Raw genomic sequence first — 23647 nt, forward strand, 5'->3', positions numbered from 1 at the left:
CCAGATTTATTTTGTCACAGTATATTGATCTCAGCTTGTGGCGCTGTGTGAAAACTGGAGCTGCTCCTGCATTTAATCAGTTTGCGAGACATCTCCCCACTCGTTCAAGGGGTTTTCTCCGTGTTCTTCGGCTTCTCTTTCCATTAAAACTTGTTGAGGTTAACAGCTTGCCATCACCCTCCTAAGCGTATAACCCGGCCACCTGAATTAATGGCTTAAGTCGCTAGATGACTTGGGCTTAAGGTGGTGCCTTGGGTATTAGCCTAGCTGATATTGTTTGGCACAGACAACGCTTTGAACGCCACTCATTTTCAAGGCCCAAGGTCGAGTTCATGGCCTTAAAAAAGTACTTTCGGCCCGGGAGCAGAAAGCTTGCCCCCTGGCGGCTGACGCCCGCAAAGGCTCGAGAGGTCGTCGTTGTACGAATAAAGTAGGCGACGATCATTGTCGATTGCACGCGCACTATTTTTTCGGATCGTCATTACGTGTATATAAATTTGACAAATCGGGTTACTGAGAAATAGGCCTTGTTTAATATTCAATGTTATATTTATCTAATTTGTAATAAGGTAATTATTATTTTATAATTTCATTCATTTTGTGATTTAAGTATTTCTCATTGGTAATATAAAATCAGAACGTTCACAGAATTATTTTGCCGAGTAATGGCGCCTAAGCCTTAGATGAATTTTCATTTCCAAAAGCTGATCTCGCTAAGGTTTTCATTCAATCTTCTGGTCTAGCACATTGTTTCCGTTATGTGTAAATTTTGGTGTTTTAAGATTCATCTGATGATTAGTATCTTAATAATTAAAGAAGTAAATTTTTAATATCGCGGAATTATCGGGCAAATTGTTCAATTTAAAAACAAAGGCTTAGAAACTCTCGTCCGTTGCCGCTTATTCCTTTCAGTATCTCCTGGAAGTTGACTTGCTCTGCAGCTCCCCCCTTGCGTGTACTCGCTGGTGGTCTCTTTATCTCATAAGCCTTTGTAGACATTTTTTTCTTTATCGAAATTATAGTTGCATTATTTTAAATTATGGGATTAATCCGATATTAACTAGCTTTCCGCGACGAACGTCAAGTGTTTAATGTTATTAGATTAGTTTCTCACTATATTTTGGACCAGTTCCATTTAACTTTTTGGGGTGAACATGTTTAATATACAATTGTCTAGTAAGTCTTTATTTCTAAAGAAGTGTGTTATGATTCAATAAAGATTGAAATTAGATGATATAATAGGTTTTAAAATTGTTATATTATCATCTAATTTCTGTCTCTTTATTCGTATGGGTATCCCTTTATCTTTACACATCCTTTGATTACCGCCCATATAGACGTCAATGCTTGATTGTTGGTTGGCTTCTATTATTTTAAAGAAAAGGGAATAAAAGCTGAAAGACTAAGATTTACTGAATTAACAATTTTCCATATCAGCACCACTTAACTACATACTTTTACACTTTTTATAATTTAATTACTGTAATAGCAAATTTTTCCTAAAAATGCTACCTTGTTTTTGTAGTCTAAAATATCCCCAATAGGGGAAGATGGTTCAATGCTTATTTTGGAAATTAAGTTCCTTGTCCCTTTCTGGTTTCCAACTGTGCTATGGTAACTGTTATACTTTGACTCCTGCAAATTTGTTTGAATGAAAACCATGGAAAACTGCTTTTTAGGGTGCCTTAACGATATAACGCAACTATATTCAATCAAATGTCAATGATGGTGGAGAATGATTTGTTGGGCATGCTATTTATTTAGTAAAGGTTGATGTTAGTGAAAACATTAATAACACATCATGCAATAGATTAACCCACCCTTCAAACATTTCTAGAATTTTTAGTGAATAAATTAGATGGTATTACATCATAATTGAAATTTAATTTTTTCTTAAATTTTCAGGATTTACTCTGAACATGGATGATTACACTTGATGCTGGGATATTGATAGTTTTAAACAGTCAAAATGAAGATTGATAGAAGCAAATTAAAGAAATGTTCCTCGGAAGTGGTGGGGGTATTTTTATCTAATAGTTTTTTTCTACTTTAACTAATTTTATAAATCTTTAGCCTGCAGATTTGAAGCCTATCATTGAAAAGCTCAAATCTTGCAACAGCGATGAATTACTTGTGGAGCTCAAAAAAATCAAAACATGGAACAGTGGGAAGGTATGAATCAAGTGTTCACTTTTACTATATTTCGTAGTTTAGACACCTGAAAAGTATATTTTTAATAGTGTGAGATGTACCACTGGGTGGAAGTGTTGGATCTCTTTGATACCATTTTGGAAACGGCGTGTCATAAAACCAAAGAAAAGCAATGGTGCTTGCCATGTGATACCCCAGGCCAAGAAAAAGTAAGATTTTGAAATAAACCTAGGTGGTGTATAGGTAATTTTCACTACTTTAATTTTCAGAACAAAGAATTGCTCCTGCAAATACTTCATTTCACATCCCTGTTAATTGAGCATAGCTTTTCACGACACCTCTATAACTCGATGGAGCATGTTACTACGCTCCTTTCTTCAAGTGATATGCAAATAGTATTGGGTGTTTTAAATCTGTTATTTGTATTTAGGTAATTATCTTTTTTTATTATCTTTATTTTCCCCAAATCTAATGAAAAAATTTGGTTTAGTAAAAGGTCCAATTTTATCACTCGTTTAAACCAAGATAGGAGGCAATCAATATTAACGAGGCTGACTTATCTGGCGGAAGTAAAGTTTTTCATGATTATTTCAAAATTTTGAGCTTGACATTTTTGGTTTCCAGAGCTGGGGTGGTAAAGAGAATGGCTTTGGATTAGCCGAATGTTGTGTTAATAACTCTGCCAAGAAAACATTTCCTAAAAGTTCAACCACTCTCCATTTTGAATTTTACATGGAAAATTTGGAGGAAAAACTGGGAAAAAAGCAGCCTTCGAACACTGTTTGCTGTATACATATAGAAAATTTAGACCAGGTACGTTTTGGTGTAATTTCGGGAGTATAATAGAACTAATAAGCCTTAATGTTATTAGATTCCAGATAAAAATCCTTCTCAAATAATGGAAGATTTAATGGAGACTTATCCTATTCCACAAGATAAACAGGTTAATATTCCGCCAAACATTTTAGCTGGAAGTTCTAATTAATCGTGGTATTTTTTAGATGCTTCTTTTCACTCATGTCCGTTTGGCACATAGCTTTTCGGATCACACCAAAAGGCTACAGTGTGTTCAAGCTAGACTACAAGCTTTGTCCATATTAGTTTACTGTAATGCTGTGCAAGACTCTTGTTCAATATTGTACACTGGTTTAATAGAAGAACTCGTTGACGTATTAGAACTTAAAGATGATAGTTTAATAGTGAATACTTTTTCTTATATCTCCTCCAGTGTTATGGGCTTTATTCAAATAAATTTTATTTTCAATAGGAGATAAAGGCAGCTTCCTTAAGAACCTTAACATCTATTATTCATTTGGATAGAAACCCTAGGTTGAATACGATAATTGATGCAACTGGCGCAGCAGCGTATCACGGTTTTCTTCCCGTCCTGGTTAGGAATTGCATTCAATCGTTGACGGGTGAGTAAATTGTGACATTCTTTTAATAGTGGCAACTCTGAGAAGGCTACCTTTGTTCAAATTCAAAGGCCATGCTGGTTGAATGTTGCTAGATAAAAGAGCTTTTTCAGTACTGAGGCCACCTAGTGCATTGTGGTTTCATCTATTAATCTGCAACATGTTCATTATTTAAAAATTCTTTTGAACATTTTAAAATTTTCCGAGTAGATCCGGGAATGGCCACTTTCCCGTTGCCATTTGCAACGGCATTGTTTTCTTTTCTCTATCATCTGGCCAGCTATGAAAGTGGAGGTGAAGCACTCGTTTCTTGCGGAATGATGGAGTCTTTACTGAAAGTTATTAATTGGAAAGGAACTGATCCCGAACATATTACTGTAAAAATTGGAAGTACTTTTTAATTTTAATTTAACTAATTACTATTTGTTTCATCTTAGTTTGTGACTCGAGCAGTTAGGGTCATAGATTTGATAACCAATTTGGATATGCAAGCTTTTCAGTCCCACGGAGGTTTGGCTAGTTTCATACAGAGGCTTGAAGTTGAAGTTGATATTTGCTACAAAGAACAGCCTTTTGTTATCCGACATCGAACTAGGCAACCATCTGTGTCTTTGGAAGCTTTACCCGCCTCACCCTTGCCATCCGCTCCAGCCATTGGTGACATGGAAACTAGCGCCTCGAACAGTATGCCAATGGAAGTTGACACTGCACCAGATTATTCAACTGCTAACAAGTAATTAAATTATTCACCTTTATGACCAAGCACATTATAAAGAGGTCTAGCTGTTTACTATAACGGTGATTTACAAGTAGTGCCAAATTTTTCTTCAGACTGGAGCTTTGGTGTTATTGATGATTGATTTATTTTTTATTCTATGCTAAAATCTTTATTATTTTACCATCCAATGATAACCTTTTGAATTACATGATAAATAAATACAAACTTTTGTCAGTATTGATGCACCATCTACATCTAACCGGATATATGGGCCAGTTCCACTTGCTGACGCTGAGGGAGAGGCGTTAGCTTCTCAAAGCATGCTGGAAAGTCAGAGTGAAGAATCTGAACCCAGGAAGGGAGTTCAATGCTTTCCCCAAAGAGCTGCGCTGCTCAAATCAATGTTGAATTTCTTAAAGAAAGCAATTCAAGATCCAGCTTTTTCGGACAGCATCAGACACTGTATGTTATTGGCTTCCTTTTTCATTCAATATTTAAAGCTCCTGTATTTTTGTTTAGTAATGGACGGATCGCTACCCAAGTCATTGAAACACATCATAAGCAATGCGGAATATTACGGACCATCTCTGTTCCTCTTGGCCACTGACGTTGTTACTGTTTATGTTTTTCAGGAACCTTCATTATTATCATCCCTACAAGATAATGATCTTACTGATGTTCTTTTGCAAGCATTACTAGTCAAAGAGGTTAATATATTTATCTTATACTTGAGTATCAATTGAGCCAAATTTAATGTCTTTGACATTGTAGGTTCCAGCTACCAGAGAAGTTCTTGCGGCCCTTCCTAATGTTTTCAGTGCGCTTTGTTTAAATACTAGAGGACTTCGTGCCTTTGTGGCTTGCAAACCCTTTGAGGGACTCTTCAAGGTCCTCCTATTGCCAGACTATTTGCCAGCTATGAGGAGGAGACGTAGTTCTGATCCCATGGGAGATACAGCCAGTAATCTGGGAAATGCTATGGATGAATTGATGAGACACCAGCCCAGCTTAAGAGTAGATGCAATGGGAGCCATTGTAAAAGTAAGATTTTGTGATTTTCTAGGTATTTACAGGCATCTTGTACCAAAAGTCTCGATAAATGATATCAAGGCTTTTGTCATTATTCAGATGCAAAACTAAAGATTGGGTTGGCACTGTTATTTATCTTATATTATTGTCATTTAACTGACTTAACTTCCCAAAACAAATGATCTTGTGAAATTGTATTTACAATGAATGTTTGTGTTTAGCTGTTGGAAGAGTTGTGCGCCATGGGCAAAGATCCAAAGTTCATATGCTCGAGACCAGTTTCTAAAACGGATACTCCTTCATCAACTGGTGCCAACTCTAGAAATCCAAGCAGCCTTTCTAATGAAGCTGGGTCCTCTGACGAGGAGGATGAAGATGATGATGAAACTGGGGGACCTAGTCATCCGCAACCAGTTCACGGGACCTTGAAACCGGTCAACTCCTCAGAGAAACAATCGTCAGATGCTTCTGGGGTTGAAGCTAAAACACCAGTCCCACTGGTAGACTACATTTTAAACGTGGTAAGTAACGATTTGCAAACTTAAATGAAGGCATTCTTATTTGGTCTCCAATTAGTTGCTTTCCTAACTGATTGGTATAAAAGGTTTGCCAGAGTAAAAACTTGACATTAGCTGTTGGATATAAAATGTTTGTGTATATCTTTGTCTAATTTGAAGAACATGGTCTTTAAATTCAGGGTGGCCACGGTACCTGGAAAACCAGGAATTCCTTGAAAAGTCGGGGAATTTGAATATCTGTCAAAAATCAGAAAAGTCAGGGAATTTTAAAAATTAATCTAAAAATCAGGAAATTTAAGTTAGGTTGCAAATGAAAAACCTTTGCTAAAATGTAAGGGAAAAAATTCAAAATTTTCGCACAAATTAAGTAAGGGAAAACCTGGAAAAGTCAGGGAATTTGATTGTGAAAAAACTGTGGCAACCCTGAAATTATTTCAAAGTTTATAAATATCTTGCACCTAGATGCGGTTTGTTGATGCAATTCTAAGCAACAACTCTACGGATGATCACTGTCGGGAGTTTATCAAGCAAAAAGGACTTGTGCCTTTAATGGGAATTTTGGGTCTACCTAATTTACCAGTTGATTTTCCCATTACTCCAGCGTGTCAAGCGGTTGCCAGTGTGTGCAAATCCATCCTGGTAATTAGATTTTTTTTAAAGTGCATTTTGTATCTACTGTTTTTCCATTATGGATTTTCTGTTCGAAAAAATGCCAAATTAATTGTAGTGATTTGCATCGTTGGATTATTATTTTGTATATAATTGGTCCTGGAATTCCCACTACTACATGCTTTCTTTTTTGAGCTCCATTTATAATATAAAATTCTTTTTAGAATCTAGCTCACGAACCTCAAGTGCTAAAACAAGGCCTTGTCAATCTTAATGAAGTGTTACTGAGTTTAGAGTCCCTTCACAAGCCTCTAGAGAATCCAGGAGGAAGTGTCCTTCTAGAGGAACTTATCAATGCACCTAATCCTAGTGAAGCTACTGCTAGTCCTCAAGTCACACCTTTACTTCACGCTATGGCTGCTGCTCATGCCTACATCATAATGTTTGTCCATGTTTGCAGAACGGGACAGGTATGTTCGTTCGCTGTGGCGCTAAAAGCAGCTGACCATTGATTATTTTTATTGTTTCAGAGTGACATTAGAACCATTTCAATCTCTCATTGGGGCTCTGAATTAGGCTTGAGTGTGCTGCGGGGTCAAAGTCGTTTGTATACTTCGCTTGTGTGGGAAAGTACGGTTCTTCTAGCTTTGTGTAGTGATAATGCCTTACCCGTTGGTTGCCAGTTTGGTAAACATCAGCTTGACAGACTGGTTCCACCAAAAGATCAATCAGTTGCAAGTCCTACAACAGCCAAGAGCCCAGAAAGTGCTTCGAATGACAGTACAGCCGCCTTGACTTCGGCTACTGGTGAATTTGGCTCTAATGGTGTTACATCTGCCATGGAAGCATTGAGTACCGAACCATCAACATCAGCAATTGCTATGGAGGTTGATGAAGTGGCTACTGTAAGCAATGGAACCACCGATGCCAGTACTAGCTGCGATATGGACGCAAAGGCCAATAAAGGAAAATTAGCTCAGCTACAAGCTCAAGTGAAACAAATAAAACCACTTTTATCCGGCGCCTCCCGGCTTGGCAGAGCTCTCGCAGAACTCTTTGGACTTCTTGTTAAACTTTGCGTTGGATCTCCAATGAGGCAAAGAAGAGGACAACAAATACCTCCATCTCCGACTGTACCTACACCAGCAGCTAGAGCTGTAGCATCAGCTTTAACCCGACTCCTAGCAGCTGGCCTTTCTTGGGAACCACCTGCCACCTCACCATTGCCCAAATTTAGATTAACTTTTTACATATGTTCAGTTGGGTTTACATCACCAATGTTATTTGACGAGAGGAAATACCCATTTCATTTAATGTTGCAAAAGTTCCTTTCTTGCGGAGGGCAAGATGCGTTTTTTAGTACATTTCGATGGGCTCTAACATGCGGAGGAAAAGTTGACATCGATAAAGGACTTGAACACCCTGATCTTCCCGATGGTACTGGTGAATTTCTAGATGCTTGGTTAATGCTTCTAGAAAAAATGGTGAATCCCAAAACTGTATTGGAGTCTCCTCACACTTTGCCAGCAAAATCAGCCCAACCAGGATTTGTACCATTCAATCCAATCTTATACCTAATTCATACCCAGAAGTTGGCTTTCAACGCTATTATGCAACTTTGGGATAGAAAACCATTGAAAGTTTATGGCGATAGAATGTCAGAGTCAATGCTGGCTATTATGTGCCATTTGCTTCGAGGGGAAGCTATTATAAAAGTATGTGGTGTTTTGACCCTGTAGCTAATCATATTTAATACCTTGGTTTTCTTTTCAAAGGAGAAACTTAAAAAAGAGAAAGATTCCGAACCAGGCACTAGCTTAGGTGTTACTTCATCAACAGTGGCTTTGGCAAATGCCGCTGCTGGAGTAGTCCGAAATGCTTCAAGCACAGCGGTTACTGCTGCAGTCTCTGGGACTTTAGCTGGTGCTGCTTCTGGGAGATCTAATTTGGGACTTTTGTAGGTTTTACAATCAGAGGCAAAAGTCACGTTTCCTTAAACTTGAGTTTCTGTCATTTTTTAGACCTATGACTCAAGAACTGGAGGAGCAAGGAGTTAACCAAGAGCATTTGACTCAACTTATGGACATGGGTTTTTGCCGCGAGATGGCCACAGAAGCTCTTCTTCATTCTACCTCTGTTGAACATGCCACCGATCTATTACTTAGCCACCCTAGTTTCGTTGCTAGCAGGACTGAAACTGTGAGTTTATCTACCGCTACCAATTTACGTACTTTCTGTACATTAATGTTTTAATCTTACATTCCAGCAGAATTTGGGACCTGATTGGGAAATGTCTGAAGAAGATCAGATGATGAGGGCCATCGCCATGTCATTGGGTGAAAATGTACAGGTTTCAACTCAAGTCAGTTGAATTAAACTGCCTTTTCCATGATTTAAATTGATTTCTTGCTCTTTGGTCTTTTTGCACGTGCTAAGGAGGAAGACGAATCCAAACGTAAAGCTGAAGAGCAAAGGGAGCTAGAGAGGGAAAAGCAAGATGATGAAGAGCCATTAGCTACAGAGATGATTGATGACTTCACAGATCGAATGATACCCGGCTGCTTAAGGCTTTTGGACACTCTTCCAGAAACTGTTTATAGAGTGTGTGACCTTCTTGGTGCTGTTGTTGTGCGCAACGGAATTGAATGGAGGCAGAAAATGCTCACTCAGCTGCTCATGGAGGTAATTCTAGTTTTATATACGCTCTTTATAAATTTGCCAATTTTTTTTGTTTTCAATTAGATCCAAGAAAACTCTGAGATTTTAATCAAAGCAGCTGCCCCAATGACCATGTCTGACACTAGAACTATTGTTGATTGGGCTTCGCAACTTTCTGTATCCCCAGAATCCGGGAAAATGGCTGTCAGAGTACATCTCTTTACGCTGTTGTTTGAGGAAATGAGGATGCCCTGCGCAACTTTAATAGAAGAATATAACAGTATTGATGTTTTAGTACGTTTGGTTGATTCTGTGCAACACTGTATGATTTTGGCAAAGGAAGTCCCTACACCCAAGTGGCTAGCTCCACTTGTCTTGTTAATTGACTTGTTTGAAAAGGCATCGGTTGCTTCCAAAAGAAGAGCACCACTCTTAAAAGTAAACTTCACCTATAATAGACATATTAATTGATTTAAAATTTTAATTGTTATCTCAGTACCCCAAAAGACAATGGAAGTGGTTTGATGATCGCACTGGTAGGTGGAACAGTTACGCAGTTAATAATAACAAAACCATTGACAATGCTTACAAACTTGGAGAACAAAATGTCCGGTTCACCGCTGGTAGAAGGCGGTACATGGTCCAGTTTAGCATTATGGTTCAAGTAAGTTGAAAATTTTCCCCCGAAAAAATGTTGGGCATTAGCTCAAGTGTCAAACAATTTTAAAAGATAAATGAGGAAACTGGTAATTGGAGGCCTATTATGTTGACTGTTGATGACAAGGAAGAGAAGGAGAAAAAGGAGGACAACAGAATGAAAGAAAAGGCTATGGAAACTGAAGATGCCGTAACAACCTCTACTGCTCCATCAACAGTGTCTACGGAAGTTGTGCCATCCGTTGGCTTGGTTCAATCTCCCACAACTGTAGCAGTTTCATCAGCAACAGCCCCCACCACACCAGTCCTTTTCCCAGGGGAATTGTTAGCTTCTCTGGATGCCTTAAATTACGCTTCCTCATCGAATGTCCAAGAGGATGACCAAATGGAGAGTGTAACTGAAATTAGAGTAGTGAATGGGTTAACACACGAGCAAGGTTCAATTCTAATTCGCTCGTGTGTGGGTCTATTGAGTGTGGTAAATGAATCCGACACTCTTCATGCTGTAATGAGATGTTGTTTAAGATTGACTCGATTGCATGAACATGCTACCACTTTCGCAGAGTTGGGTGGTCCCAAATTACTTTTGACCCTAACCCAAGTTTGCTCCTTCACTGGCTTCCAATCTTTAGCGACTCTCCTGATAAGGCATATTTTGGAGGAACCAGAGACCTTGAAAAATACGATGGAAAAAGTAAGTTGTAAAACTAATTTAGTTTTGTGGTCTAAAATATAAGCCACTTAAAATGTTAATTAAGGTTGTTAGAGCTGCCACCTTGGGAAACAATTCTCCTATTGGTACGAAGGAAATGCATTATGTATTGAGAACGTTAGGACCTGCTGCGTGTCGTGATCCAGAATTGTTTCCTACTGTTGCAAAGAGCATTCTCAGGGTGTCTTTGCCATCCATGATTAAAAGGGGTATGTCTTCTTTAAATACTTCGTAGTCATTTACATTTTCAATTTACTGTAATAAAATGTTAACGCAGATGATGAAGAAGGGAGACTATTCAGTGGAGCAGCTGTCCAAATGTTGAAAGCCTTACCTGCTAAATCAAGCCCAACCCCCCCCTTGGAGGGGGTAATTAAAGAAGTCATTTTTGATCTTCTTAATGCCTTAACGGCGAAACCAGTTCAGACGGAGGAAGGTGAAAAATATATTTATTTAAAATTTTTAAAGCTCGCAAGTTTATGGTAAACTGTTTAGCTATTGGAAATCAAGAAGAAAGCTCTGATAATGCTTCTGAGACGAGTAGCGCTCAAACTAGAAATATTGGCGAGACTTCTAGTGGTCTGTTAAGAGAAGGCAGTGCGAATGATTTACTCCAGCAAGATGATGAAGACTCGGCGGTAATTGTTGTTTTTCTATGATTTTTGTGGATTGTTACTAGCAATTGTTGACATTATAGGCTGTAACATTGGAAGTAAATGGCGACGCTATTGAAGTATCAACCGCTGCTGAGACTGATGGAACTGGTCAGAGTAAAACTAGTAAAGATGCCAGCGCTAAAGACTCCAAAGTTGAAGATGCCAATAAGAAGCTTAGACCGTTACTACCTAAATCTGCAGTTTGTAGATTGTTGGCTGAACTAGTCCGATCATATGCGGGTGTTGCTAAATTGGTCTATGAACATTCTTATCATGCCGGGCAGTCAGAATTAATTACAGAGGTAAACTCTTGGAATTTCTACATTTGAAAATTGTATGCAAACAGTTACGAGAATTTATGATCTCTAGGATTGCACTGCGTTAGCTTTTTTGTTGGATAACCTTCTTCCTCAATGTCAGACTGCTGGTGACAAAGACACTTCGGCTTTGGCAAGGGTTTTGGTAGCTGCTTTAGCCGCTTCAAATCACTGTCCTGAGGCCCAAACAGCTCTAGTCAATGAAGTCAAAGCTGCTCTTCATAGAGCTCTAATTTTACCAGAAAGTGCTGACAAACACCTGAGAATACAGGCGTTAACTGGTTTAGTTGGAACTATGATTGAAAGCTGCCCTCTATCGTCCACAGTTACAGGTTCGGCTACTCAAAGCCAGTCTCTTGCTAGTGGCTTGAGACACCAACAAAATAGCATGAACAATATTGTAAGAGCCTTACTACGCCGAGGGCTTGTAACTGACTTGGCAAGAATCACCCATAGTCTGGATTTGTCAAGTCCTCACATGGCGGCTACCGTCAATTCTGCTCTGAAGCCATTGGAGACACTTTCCCGCATTGTCAACATACCAACAGGCCAAATTGGTGGCGCCAAAAATTCTTCTCGTGGCAAAACTGCTAGTACACCTGGTGGCGGTGGAGTGATTGAAGATGCTGGCATAGCTGAAGCCATGGACGAAGACCAAGCTTCCCAACAGTTGGTTGGCGCCGAAAGCTCGAGTGTTCATAATAACCAAGTTGGCACGTCCGAAGCCACTAATGCTTATGTGGAAGTTACTGTTGATGACAGTGCTGACAACACGGACAATGATGGTATGTGTCTTAAACTGTTACCGGTGTCTTGTTGTGTAAAGACACGAATTAATAAAGAGTAGTTTTCCTTTCAGCTACTGATGGAACAGCCACTGTCGAGGAATCAATTGTTACCAACACTCAAACTCAGGTGGTGTATTGTCTCATTTAAATTATCTCAAGTGCTCTTAGCAACTTATCCATATTTACAGAATGAGGCAGATTTAGAAGGTATAATGGATGAACTTTTGGATCGGCATGGTAATTCTGAGGAACAAATATTAGCCAATTCTATAATAGTTGAAACTGGTTTAGCTGAAGTGGTTGCACCTGGAAATACAACTGCAGTTCCCAGCGATTCCCAAGAACTTGTTATTAGTATGGAAGCTGATATTGATGACAGACCGCAGAGATCGTCGCATTCTAGTCGAACAAGCAGAGGTTCTCAACTATCTCATTCAAGAGGTCACAGATCATCCAGAATGTCCATTGTTAACCGTCATGATCGAGAATTTGAAGAAGTAGCAGCTGGTGAAGAAGAGGAAGATAATCAGGATAGTTCTGAATCGGATTCCAATTCTGAATCTGGGCGAACTCACAGCGAAGATGACGATGGTGAACACGATGATGATGATCACGAGGATGAGGAGGGCGAAGATGCTGAAGATGAGGATGAAGAAGATGAGGAGGAAGTGAGTTTTTTTTTGACCTAGGATCTTAAACACTGTTGGATATTCATAGTGTCTGTTGAGTGCTTGGATATTATGGCAAAATCAGTGTAAAAAAAAGATTCAGCTAAAAGATGGCCCGCTTGAAAGCTTTCATCACTGGGCTTACGCACTAGCTGTTACACTCAATAGTGATTGTTTTAAATATTAAGTGTAATGGGGTTACTAATATTATAGGGTTCACACTTTGAGACCGATGATCATTTTCAAGATTTGGAAAATGCTTTATTTCGAATCCAAGATCGTGATGACAGTATACTTTTCCAACTTGAAGATGTTTTTCCACCAAGCAGTAAGGGGTTATTTCAAAATACTTGGCTGCCAGCAACCTGAGTTGACAGTGTTCTGTAACACAGTCAAATCAGATTGCTATCATCTATAAAGTTCTAAACTTTCTTACAGCTTCATCTTTTGTATTTGGTGGTGCAGATGGAGTTAGAACTTTTCCATTTCCAATGGTTGCCGAGGATACTGCCAATGCCGCTGAAAGTACTGGTACGCCAAATATTTGACTCTTGTCTTCTTTACGCGTGTGCAGCATTAAAGAGTGCCACTTTTTAAGTACATTTAACTTTTGGCTCATATTAATGCAAAATTAATTTTATCATTTAATCTGAATTTGTTGGGTACTTGTCTGAGCGCAGCAAACTGATTAATGTCAAACAATTGAATATTTATAAATTAAATTCATCCATTTTTTTAGCTCCATCCATTCCTCCAGCTCCTGGAAACGTTTCTGCTACCCATCCTTTACTAGTTCGTCATGGAGATGCTCCAGGGTCTTTATCATCTAGAGCTCACAGAAATAGAGGACAGCGCTATAGAACTCAAGGAAATTATACTTGGCATGTTTATGCAGGATCCAATAGACATCCCAATCCTCCAGCTATATTACAAAGGCTTCTCGGACCTAATACAGCACAAGATATTCTTCAGTTGACCTCCAGTTTCAATTCTCATCCAAATGCTGGTCAAACTCGCGTGGTTTTTGCAAATAGTGATTTCAGGATACTTGCTGCGGAAGATGATCTTTTTGATCAAGTTGGATTAGTATGGAACTTTTTTGTTTTTGTTTTTGTTTTTTTTTTTGTCATGTAATTTTTTATCCCCAGGATACAAACACATTAATATCTGGAAGTGGTTCAGGAACTCTTAGTAGCATACCCTCCGCATTAGTGAGATGGACTGAAGAATCACGGGCATTGGATGGAGATTCTGTGCATGACTGTATAACTGGTCTGAAACCGGGAATTGTAAAAGTATTAGAAAAGTATAGAGATGAAGAATTAGCTGAAAGAAAAGAAAAGAGAAAGAAGATCCAAGAAGAAGAAGATGCAAAGAAAAAAGAAACTGATGGCAAACATGGTTCTGAAGTTCGCAAGCCTCGTTCTGAGTCCTCTCTTTTGGTAGCCTCAAAGTTAATTCATTCAACACCTGAGGCTGGGGTAGCTGAAAGTTCCGAGCAGAGTCACAGGGCTGAAATAACTTCATGTGCAAATGTCAATAGCACCCAAGGACAAGAGTCGACCTCGGCACCTTTAGCAGTTCAAGAAACCATAACTGACATGGAGGTATGATGAAATTGGGAAATATTCCATTTGATTTGGTAATGCTTAATTGTTTTAATTACACTTTTAGGTTACTAGTGATTCTCGAGGTGATTTAGGAAATGATTCTAGCCTAGATTTAAACACAGTTATGACTACTGAACAATTAGCAGCTTCTTTGGTGGAACAAGTTTTGACACCAGCCCTAACAATGAGCTCATCTCTATCGAATATGGGACCTATTTTGAACTTGCCCTCAATTTCAACAGCCGCATTAGCAGCAACGAATCAATTAACTACACCTGTTATTGTTAGCTCTAATATACCTTCTCGGATTGTTGCTCCTCGTAACTCCAGCTCGATATCTTCATTAGTTGTAAACCCATCTGCTAGCCAAGTTCATCCTTTACAACCATCATCGGAATCAAACTCTGGCTCGTCCATTAATATCAACAGCTTAACGACTAGCTCGAGCTCCTGTTCGCTAGGTAATAGTCTTCAAGCTTCTCGCATTCCAGTGTCAAACATGCCTCCACCGCCTCCTGGTTGGCTTGAAGACGTATCTGATGTGGCAGCACCCACCACGGACAATAGTAGCAGTTTAGAGTCACAACTTGAATCGCTTTTAAGTAGTGACACTTTTGACTCTCTTGAAAGAGTTTTAGTGACCTCATCTCCTATGGATACTAGTGAAGAAGGAATTAATGTTTCAAGAGCTGTAAGAATGCTACCCGAAGAAAATGGGCCAAGCTCTTCCGAAACTGTTACCGATTTGAATCAAGGTGCTGAGAATGTTGATGAAAGTAGCACTCAAGGTCAGCAGCAGGCAGTTGCCCAGGTTTCTGTTGCCAGCTCCGAATCTGCACCCGCAATTGGTATTTAATCAAATGTAAATATTTTCAGTGCAAATTTTAAGTGTTTTTTAATGGATATAGGAGGAGATGCAAGTGCTGAGACATTGGATGACTTAACAAAAAGCACTTCACAAACTCTGCTAGCTAATGACTCTCTGGAAGCCTTGGGTGAAATTAGCAATCAATCCCCAAATAATCAACAGTCAAGTTCAGCAGTCACTACAATCACAACATCAAGCTGCAATGCGGCTATAAGTGCTCAAGCAAATCGTATTAGTGCCGAATTTGCAAGTATTCTTGGAGGTACACTGCACCATTTCTCTTGAAGATAAATATTGTTATCAGAAATAAATATTAATTTTTACTTCCTAGACTTGGAAATACCTGAAGGAGTGGATCCATCTTTTTTGGCTGCTTTACCAGAGCAAATTAGACAAGAAGTTATTGCGGAGGAATTGCGGCTTCAACGGCTAAGGCAAAGAGCTCAAGCTGCTAGTGGGCAGAGTGCTGTTGCTGGTGCCGAGCCTAGCTCATTTACCGAAGTTAATCCCGAGTTTTTAGCCGCATTACCTCCAAACATTCAAGAAGAAGTGTTAGCCCAACAAAGAGCTGAACAGCAACGTTTGGCAGCTCAAAATTCTAACCCTGACACACCTGTAGATCCTGGAAATTTTATTCAAACTTTGCCTGTGGGTCTAAGACAACAAGTTCTAGCTGATATGGATGATAGTCTCTTAGCTTTATTACCTGCTGATCTGGCTGCTGAAGCTCACACTCTAAGAAGAGAACTCGAGACTAGGCAAAGGCACATGCATGAGAGATTTTTCTCAACCCACGCTGGTACAGCCCTTTCTCGAATTCTGCGAACAGCTGTACCTCATAGAAGTCAATGGATGTGGAACACTCTTTCATCTAGAGCTTTGAGTAGTGGAGTTGGTGGATCCAGTTTAGCTGCTCAGAATGCAGCCTTACCAGGCACTTTGAGATTAAAAGGTCGACAGCTATTGGATCATGAGGCACTATCTTGTCTACTTGTTCTACTATTTGTTGATGAACCCAAACTTAATACTGGTAGACTACACAGAGTTTTGAGAAATCTATGTTATCACGCTGCAACTCGTCAGTGGGTTATTAAGGTAAGAATAAAGGGTAATAGCTATGCTAATGGTTAATTGTTGGATTAATGCACATGGTTTTTGTTGCAGTGCCTGTTGTCAATGCTTGAGAAAACCAAAGATTGTCTTACCTCTGATGGCACTTCTTTGGGCCAATCTCAACCAAACCACTCTTGGGAACCACCTGGAAAGGGTACTAAAAAACAGTCCAGTAAAACCTCGCACTCGCACCCTTCTGAGGCTGTGGTTCATTCCAAGTAAGCCTTTTTTTTCTAGTATTGGGAGGACTTAAAACCCCATGATTACAAATTGCATCTAGAGGGGGTTCCTAAGCTGTCACCAGATGCGGGACATGTTTTCCTCCTTTAAGCACGCAAACCTTTTAGATTTTCTTGTAGCTAAACCTTCAAAACACCTATGACTAAATCCTTGTGCGACGCGCGCAAGCTTCTTCTTTAAAACTGTACCTTCTTTTACCTCCTCTACTATCCTCGAGGCTAATTTCTTAAATTTTCTAATGTTTTTGCGTCTGATTGACAGATTGGAATGTGCCCTGTGATTTGAAGATTATGAGATCTGAGGGTTTTTAATTATGTGTATTGCAAAATGGTCATTTGAAGCTTGTTATCCATGACTGTTCCTTTATTTGTTTTTGAAAGAATGGATGTATCAAGTTCCCGCACAGGACAGTCTTGGCTGTCCATTAGTTTGGATGCGGCTCTGGGCTGCAGAACAAATGTCTTCCAAATTCAACGCTCCGCTGGTACTTCCTCTACTTCTTCCTCACGAAAACAAACTGCTAGTGAGAAACAGTCTCACCTATCTAGTCAACCTAGTGCGGTGATGACAAGTGCCCCTCATTCTATCACTATCAGTATACATCCGCAAGCTGCTCCTATTGTTTGCAGGTATATGTTTTGTCTTCTTCATTATATTTTGCATTGTTAATTGGAAATTTCTCATTATCAGACATGTCTTGGATACTTTAATATCCCTTGCTAAAAGCTTCCCAGTATATTTCCTCCCTGAAAAAACTCGTGAAGATGGGCTCAGTAAATCTGCTGGAACTAAAAGTGGCTCTTCTAGTTGTGGTAAAATCGATGGAAACTCTCTTGATTTGTCGCAAAAAAGTGCCACAAGTGCTGGTGGTTGTGCTTCTATTCCGTCATCTCAGGGAAATTTAAGACCTGAAACTGATTTTTGGGAAGTTTTAGTCAAGCTAGATTCTTTGAGCGCTTCTCGAAAGGGCAAGAATTTGGTTGGTAGAACTCACAGCGCAAGTGGTGGTAGTGCCTCTGGTGGAACGTTACTCAGTTTGAGTAATCCAGTGGCATCTGCGAATGGGACAAGTGGGACACTTTTAAGCAGTTTGCAAGGGTTGAATGACCAGACCGATATTAAAAACCAAAACTTTGAAGCTTCGCCGTTATCGCAATTAATTGGAATGCTTTCGCATCCAATTGTGCGCAGAAGCTCCTTACTAACCGACCGTTTGCTGCATCTGCTCGCGGCCATTTCGTTAGCTTTGCCAGACCAAGAAGCTGCCCATCATCCACCCACTCATCATCCTGCACAGCCGCACCACATTCCTCATAACAGAGCTCTAAGCCGAATTCATTCTCACATTCTGTACAATTCAACAGTGGCTGCAGCAGCTGCTGCTGCGGTTGCGACAGCAGCTGGTGGTAGTGGTGTTTCGGCAACTCCATCTTTATCATCTACCACAAATTTGTCAGACATGCATGGCTTGCTGCTAAGAGGGGCAACTGAAGCATTACAAAGCAACGAGCCACCATTGGGATCTCAATCAAGCCAAACTCATCTCTCACAAACGGGAACAAGTGCCTCAAATGGTTAGTTCTATTGAATAATTTAATTGATTAGTCTTATGATTACAGTGTTACTCATAAGAGGGTTCTAGACTTCAGTCTTGTATTCTAATTTTTCCATCCCCCCCCCCTCCATCCTGAGGATATGGGCTACAGTATTGAATGCGCTTGATGAATGTAGATTATGAGATCTGTGGACATTTCCTTAATTGTAATAAATAAATATATATATTCATTTTTAAATTTTCTCTTTTTAGAAAAAACATCCTCCTCATCCACTTGTAAAATAAAGGATGAACAAGATGAAAGAGAAAATGTTATTTTGGAGCAACATTTGCAATTAGCTGTGGAAGTTTTAACGTCTAAATCTTGTTCGGAAGAGGGTTTGGAAGATGCAACATCCCTTCTCTTACGATTATCTCGTGTGTGTCCTCGGACTAGAAAAGCCGTTCTTAACCTCTTATTAGGAGGAGCCAGGCAACTAGGAAAAGTCGTTTGTCATCATATTCGCGCTTTAATTGGTGAATTGCAAGCTCTAAATAGTAGATTGGCTGTGGAAAAAGGAATAGATTCAGAAGACCTTCAAGATAAGGATAACTCTGGTGAAGCTGGTTCATCATCCCTGAAAAGTCAGAAGGGTGTTATACAAGACCGGTTTACTAACTCCCAGGTAAATTTGTTGTGCTTTTATACTTAAACCATAGACAATTAAAAGATTCTCTAGAATAGCTAAAATTGTCATCTCCATGTGGTGGTGGAGGTGGTGGGGAAGGATATGAACTGGAATTGGGTTAAATATCTTGTACTCCTCAGTCTGAAAAAATCAAAGCCTTGTGACGAGCTGTGATGTAATTTTATTTTTGCAATGAAAGGTGATAGTAGTCAAGTGTTACGTTGAAAAAATGCGTTTTGTAGTGGATAGCTTGTCCTGGAGAATCTTTTACATATGCTTAAGCTAATTATTTTTTAATTTTTCAATAGGTGGTAATAACAGCTCCGACAAAAGTGAAGAGTTCCAGTGTGGGTCGTGAACTTCAGCTTCCGTCCATGGCTTTGTTAACTAGCAAAACTTCAAGCCAAGCCTTTTTCCTTCGTATGCTTAAAGTTATTATTCAACTCAGGGAAGCTGCTCGGCTGGCCCAAACAAGATCATGGAGGAACAGTAAGTCTTTTAGCTTCTATTGCTTGAAAGGAAATCTATTTTGTGTAAAACAATTTTTAAAAAAGATGCTGGTCAAGGTGTCACAGACATACAAAATAGAACAGCAGATACCCCTGTGTCAAATGCCCAGACAGTTTCAACAGCTTCGATTCCTCAAACGTCCGCTGCACTTGGCTCCGAATCTGCCCCGGATACCATAAGAAGTCTGATAGAAAACAGTGTAACGATTCTAGCAGGATCTGCCGCCTCTACGGAAAGCAGTCGAGCAGCAGCAGCAGCAGCTCCCATGGAAGTGGATTCAGGTTTGAAACTTGCAAGTGTAACAAATGAAGTCAAATATATATATTTTGAACTTTAGGTGGTGCTTCCAATCTTGTTCCTACCACCGCGGCCGCCGCTTCAAGTCAAGAAGTAGCTGCACCAATTGAGCCACTTCCCACCATGTCTTGTCTCAGTGAGCAATTACGTTTGGATGATTTATGGGAAACCTTGAGTGAGTGTTTGGTGGAACTAGCTGAAACCCCTGATCATCACGCTGTACTAGTTTTGCAATCTGCTGTTGAGGCATTCTTCTTGGTTCATGCTTCGTCAGTTGAAAAATCTACCGGAAAAAGGTTTTGATACTTTTCAGTCATGTTAAGCTTTTACTCAATTCTGAGTTCTATCTTTTCACAGAAGGGAATACCGGCACGAAAGTAGAGAAACTCAACTAGCACACATTCATCAAGAGATGGCTCCATTATCTCCCCTCCCAAGTTCTGGAATCCAAGATAATTCCTCCAATGCTACCACAGCTGGAGAAACCTCTGAACCTGCCTCGCACATTGCATCAGCTGCAGGCCATAGTCAAACCCTACTTAGCTGGGATAGTTCAGCAATTGGATCTAATTCCGAGAACCTTCCACCAGATACGCGAAAGTTTTTGAAATTTGCTGAAACTCATCGCATGGTTCTGAATCAGATTTTGAGACAATCCACAACACCATTGGCTGATGGACCTTTTTCCGTTCTTGTTGACCATACAAGAATACTTGATTTTGATGTGAAAAGACGGTACTTCCGTCAAGAATTAGAGAGATTGGATGAAGGAGCCCGAAGAGAAGATTTGGCAGTTCATGTTAGAAGAGAGCATGTTTTTGAAGATTCTTTTAGAGAGTTACACAGGAGGCAACCTGAGGAATGGAAGAATCGATTTTACATTGTATTTGAAGGTTAGTGCCAAAGATAATGTTAAGATAGGATTTTAATCATTTTATTTATCCCAATTGTGCATTTACAATAGGTGAAGAGGGTCAAGACGCTGGTGGACTTCTAAGGGAGTGGTACACAATAATATCCCGTGAAATATTCAATCCCATGTATGCACTGTTTACAACCTCACCTGGTGACAGAGTTACTTACATGATCAACCCTTCGTCCCATTGCAATTCAAATCACTTGAGTTACTTCAAATTTGTCGGAAGAGTCATTGCAAAGGCTGTTTATGACAATAAACTTTTGGAATGCTACTTCACTAGATCATTTTACAAACACATTCTTGGAAAGCTTGTCAAGTAAGTTTGAGAATTTTGTAAATTTAAAAAAATACACTTATTGACTGTGATGAAAGAAACTTGCCCTCTCTGATTCTTGGTGAATTTGAAAGCCAAGTTAAATGTACTCAAATTTCCTGAGTTTATTAAAATGGTGCCAGAAAGACGTTAGTTTGATTTTTATATTAATGCCATGTTATTATTATACCAGATACACGGATATGGAAAGTGAAGATTATTCATTTTATCAAGGATTGGTCTTTCTTCTAGATCATGATGTTTCAGAGCTTGGCTACGAACTGACTTTTAGTGTTGAGGTAATTCATTTGAAAATAGTGTGTTCTTATTGTACTTAACCATGATGATTTGAACTTGCCCTCTCTGACTGTTTTCTGATTTGATAATAGTTTCATTTGTACTCATTTTTTTTCTGAGCTTGAAGCAATGATTCTTTTTAAATTTTGCTTAGCAGTAGTTCTATTAATTATATTCAATCTGCCTCTAGGTTCAAGAGTTCGGGGTGACGGAAGTACGGGATCTAAAAGCAAATGGACGTAACATACCAGTAACAGAAGAAACTAAACAAGAATATGTTCGCTATGTGTGCCAGGAAAAAATGACTGGAGCAATTCGCAAACAATTAAATGCTTTCTTAGAAGGCTTTTATGAAATTATCCCCAAACGTTTAATAGCAATATTCAATGAACAAGAATTAGAACTTTTAATCTCCGGTTTACCAAATATCGATATAGACGATTTAAAAGCTCATACTGAGTATCACAAATATCAACCTAATTCTTTACAGGTAACATTTGAAAGTAAACTTCATTAACATTCAATAATATTTTTCTTGTTTTTAGATTCAGTGGTTTTGGCGGGCATTGCGTTCGTTTGATCAAGCGGACAGAGCAAAATTTTTGCAGTTTGTTACTGGTACATCGAAAGTACCTTTACAAGGTTTTGTCGCATTAGAAGGCATGAATGGTATTCAAAAATTTCAAATACACAGAGACGACAGATCCACTGATAGGTTACCATCAGCACATACTTGGTGAATATTTTTTAGTGAATAACAATTATTCCTTTAAACCTAATTCCATTCCTTTCTATTATCTTTTTTATTTATTTTTAGCTTCAATCAGTTGGATCTTCCAGCTTATGAAACTTATGATAAGCTCCGCTCCATGTTATTAAAAGCCATCCACGAGTGTTCTGAAGGCTTTGGTTTTGCTTAATTTTGTAGTTTTTTTAAGTTGTTTTTGTAATAGCAGTGTTTTGTTCATTTTTGTTTTTATTGACATTTGGTGAAAACTGAATGAAGAAAGAAACTTAAGAAGAAGAATCTGAAACTTGCAAATTTTTTGGAAAAAAAGTGCCCAAAAGTGATATAAGAAAAATTTATCCTTAATTGGAAGGAAGCATTTTAGCCTAATTTCTTCCTGCAAATACATGCGCTTGTATAAAATTAAGATTTCGAAATAAGGCAAGAATTTAGTGTTTTTCTCTCTTGTACAGTGGACTGTGTATAATAAGAAATGGACAGATTAACAAAAAATTTAAGTTCAATTATTTTTACTTTTACCAGAAATTGGCTTCTACTTTTTCATAAAAATTAATGTTGGTAATATGTGAATACACGGAGCTGTTCCAGCTCAAAATTATTTTCCCCATTACTGCTCTGTTGGATAAATAAAACTAGGAACGTTTCTAATTATAATAAAAAAAATTTCAAATGTTTTTCTGTGTTTTGGATAAAATAAAAAAATGTAAAAGTTTGTTTATTAGGCTTAGTTTTTTGACAATGAGTGAAACTATTTCGCAGTTTAAACGGCTACCCCACCCCCCAAGTTGTCCCGCAGAAGAGCAGGATAAAAGGCCGGGGTATCCGCTGCGCCACATGGAGCAAGTGTATGAAGGTCTAAAAGAGTGCGACGAAAACTCAGCGGTGGAAATGCGGCCTCAGCTTCCATCAGGACAATGGGTGTAGACCATGGCACACCAAGCTTGTATGACTCGTAGAGCAGCGTTTTGGACTTTGTCCAAAGAGGCGAGCAGAGGAGCGAATGAGGTGGGTGTACAAAAGCCTTAGCACGCCCCTACTGGCACCCCAACCGGTCGATGAGACAGTACGCAGAAGATTGAGGCCTCCATGTGAGTCTGTCGTCGAAAATACCACCACGGTACCTATAGGAGTGGACTTTGGTTAAGGGAGTGCCATCGAGAGTGAGATCGCCTGGGATGTTGGTCGCTTTTGAGAAAAGCATAAACTGGCACTTGAGTCGCTGAAAGTTGAGACCCCAGCGTGCACCGTACTCCGCGATGTGATCAAGCGATTGCTGCATGGAGCCGTATAAGGCGCGATCATCTTATTCCTTGACCTTGTTCCTCAAAGCATGGATTAATAATCTAGCTACGTTAAAGGATGTAATTCTACCGGTAGATTTCTACACTCAGTTTTCGTTGGCCGCGAGCGAAACGAGTCTAGGTGGCGTAACGGCGTTGGCTTCACCGAAGCTAGGAATATAAATGACCAGTTACGTAGCCCGAAGTTGCTTCTATCCGAGCTATTTCTCTATCGAATAGTGTATTTTTCTCGACGAACCTTGGCACCTATCATCATTCTAGCGTCTGCTACAGACAAATTATAGAGTCAAAAGAACGTTTTTTCTTAAATAA

General features: G+C 39.3%; 1 protein-coding gene across 11 annotated transcripts; it reads left to right on the top strand.

Moving 5' to 3' along the window:
- Nucleotides 1-435: 435 nt before the first annotated feature.
- HUWE1 (HECT, UBA and WWE domain containing E3 ubiquitin protein ligase 1) lies at nucleotides 436-22699 on the top strand. 11 transcript variants are annotated; one of them, XM_090180091.1, is made up of 54 exons: nucleotides 436-569; nucleotides 1906-2014; nucleotides 2074-2172; nucleotides 2241-2360; nucleotides 2421-2581; nucleotides 2642-2720; nucleotides 2776-2964; nucleotides 3023-3094; nucleotides 3153-3350; nucleotides 3419-3569; nucleotides 3777-3943; nucleotides 4004-4299; nucleotides 4520-4746; nucleotides 4804-4991; nucleotides 5056-5325; nucleotides 5535-5834; nucleotides 6294-6470; nucleotides 6665-6910; nucleotides 6971-8155; nucleotides 8216-8397; nucleotides 8462-8639; nucleotides 8707-8802; nucleotides 8877-9122; nucleotides 9183-9536; nucleotides 9595-9762; nucleotides 9829-10449; nucleotides 10514-10676; nucleotides 10745-10903; nucleotides 10963-11105; nucleotides 11165-11425; nucleotides 11493-12225; nucleotides 12288-12355; nucleotides 12417-12465; nucleotides 12520-12896; nucleotides 13110-13224; nucleotides 13335-13427; nucleotides 13636-13982; nucleotides 14045-14503; nucleotides 14571-15354; nucleotides 15415-15636; nucleotides 15706-16469; nucleotides 16539-16705; nucleotides 17108-17356; nucleotides 17418-18301; nucleotides 18535-18947; nucleotides 19259-19439; nucleotides 19505-19741; nucleotides 19798-20053; nucleotides 20115-20650; nucleotides 20722-20992; nucleotides 21183-21288; nucleotides 21477-21776; nucleotides 21832-22022; nucleotides 22104-22699. In XM_090180091.1, the coding sequence occupies exons 2-54, from the start codon at nucleotides 1970-1972 to the stop codon at nucleotides 22204-22206; spliced, it is 14646 nt and encodes a 4881-aa protein (XP_090036217.1). In that variant the 5' UTR covers nucleotides 436-569; nucleotides 1906-1969; the 3' UTR covers nucleotides 22207-22699. The 11 variants fall into 11 exon arrangements, with proteins under 11 accessions (XP_090036217.1, XP_090036219.1, XP_090036218.1 ...); XM_090180093.1 differs by having other exon boundaries at nucleotides 12417-12435; XM_090180092.1 differs by having other exon boundaries at nucleotides 12300-12355.
- The last annotated feature ends 948 nt before the right edge of the window (nucleotides 22700-23647 follow it).

The sequence above is a fragment of the Leiobunum rupestre genome, chromosome 6, assembly GCF_980474605.1.
Source record: "Leiobunum rupestre chromosome 6, qqLeiRupe1.1.hap1, whole genome shotgun sequence".
Taxonomy (NCBI): Eukaryota; Metazoa; Arthropoda; class Arachnida; order Opiliones; family Sclerosomatidae; genus Leiobunum; species Leiobunum rupestre.

Bases quoted from the DNA above. Each gene is read 5' to 3' on its own strand.
- HUWE1 (XM_090180081.1), top strand. From the start codon at position 1,970: ATGAAGATTGATAGAAGCAAATTAAAGAAATGTTCCTCGGAAGTG. The intron at 2,582-2,641 runs GTAATTATCTTT...AATTTGGTTTAG, and splicing joins AATCTGTTATTTGTATTTAG to TAAAAGGTCCAATTTTATCA. The intron at 8,398-8,461 runs GTAGGTTTTACA...GTCATTTTTTAG, and splicing joins AGATCTAATTTGGGACTTTT to ACCTATGACTCAAGAACTGG.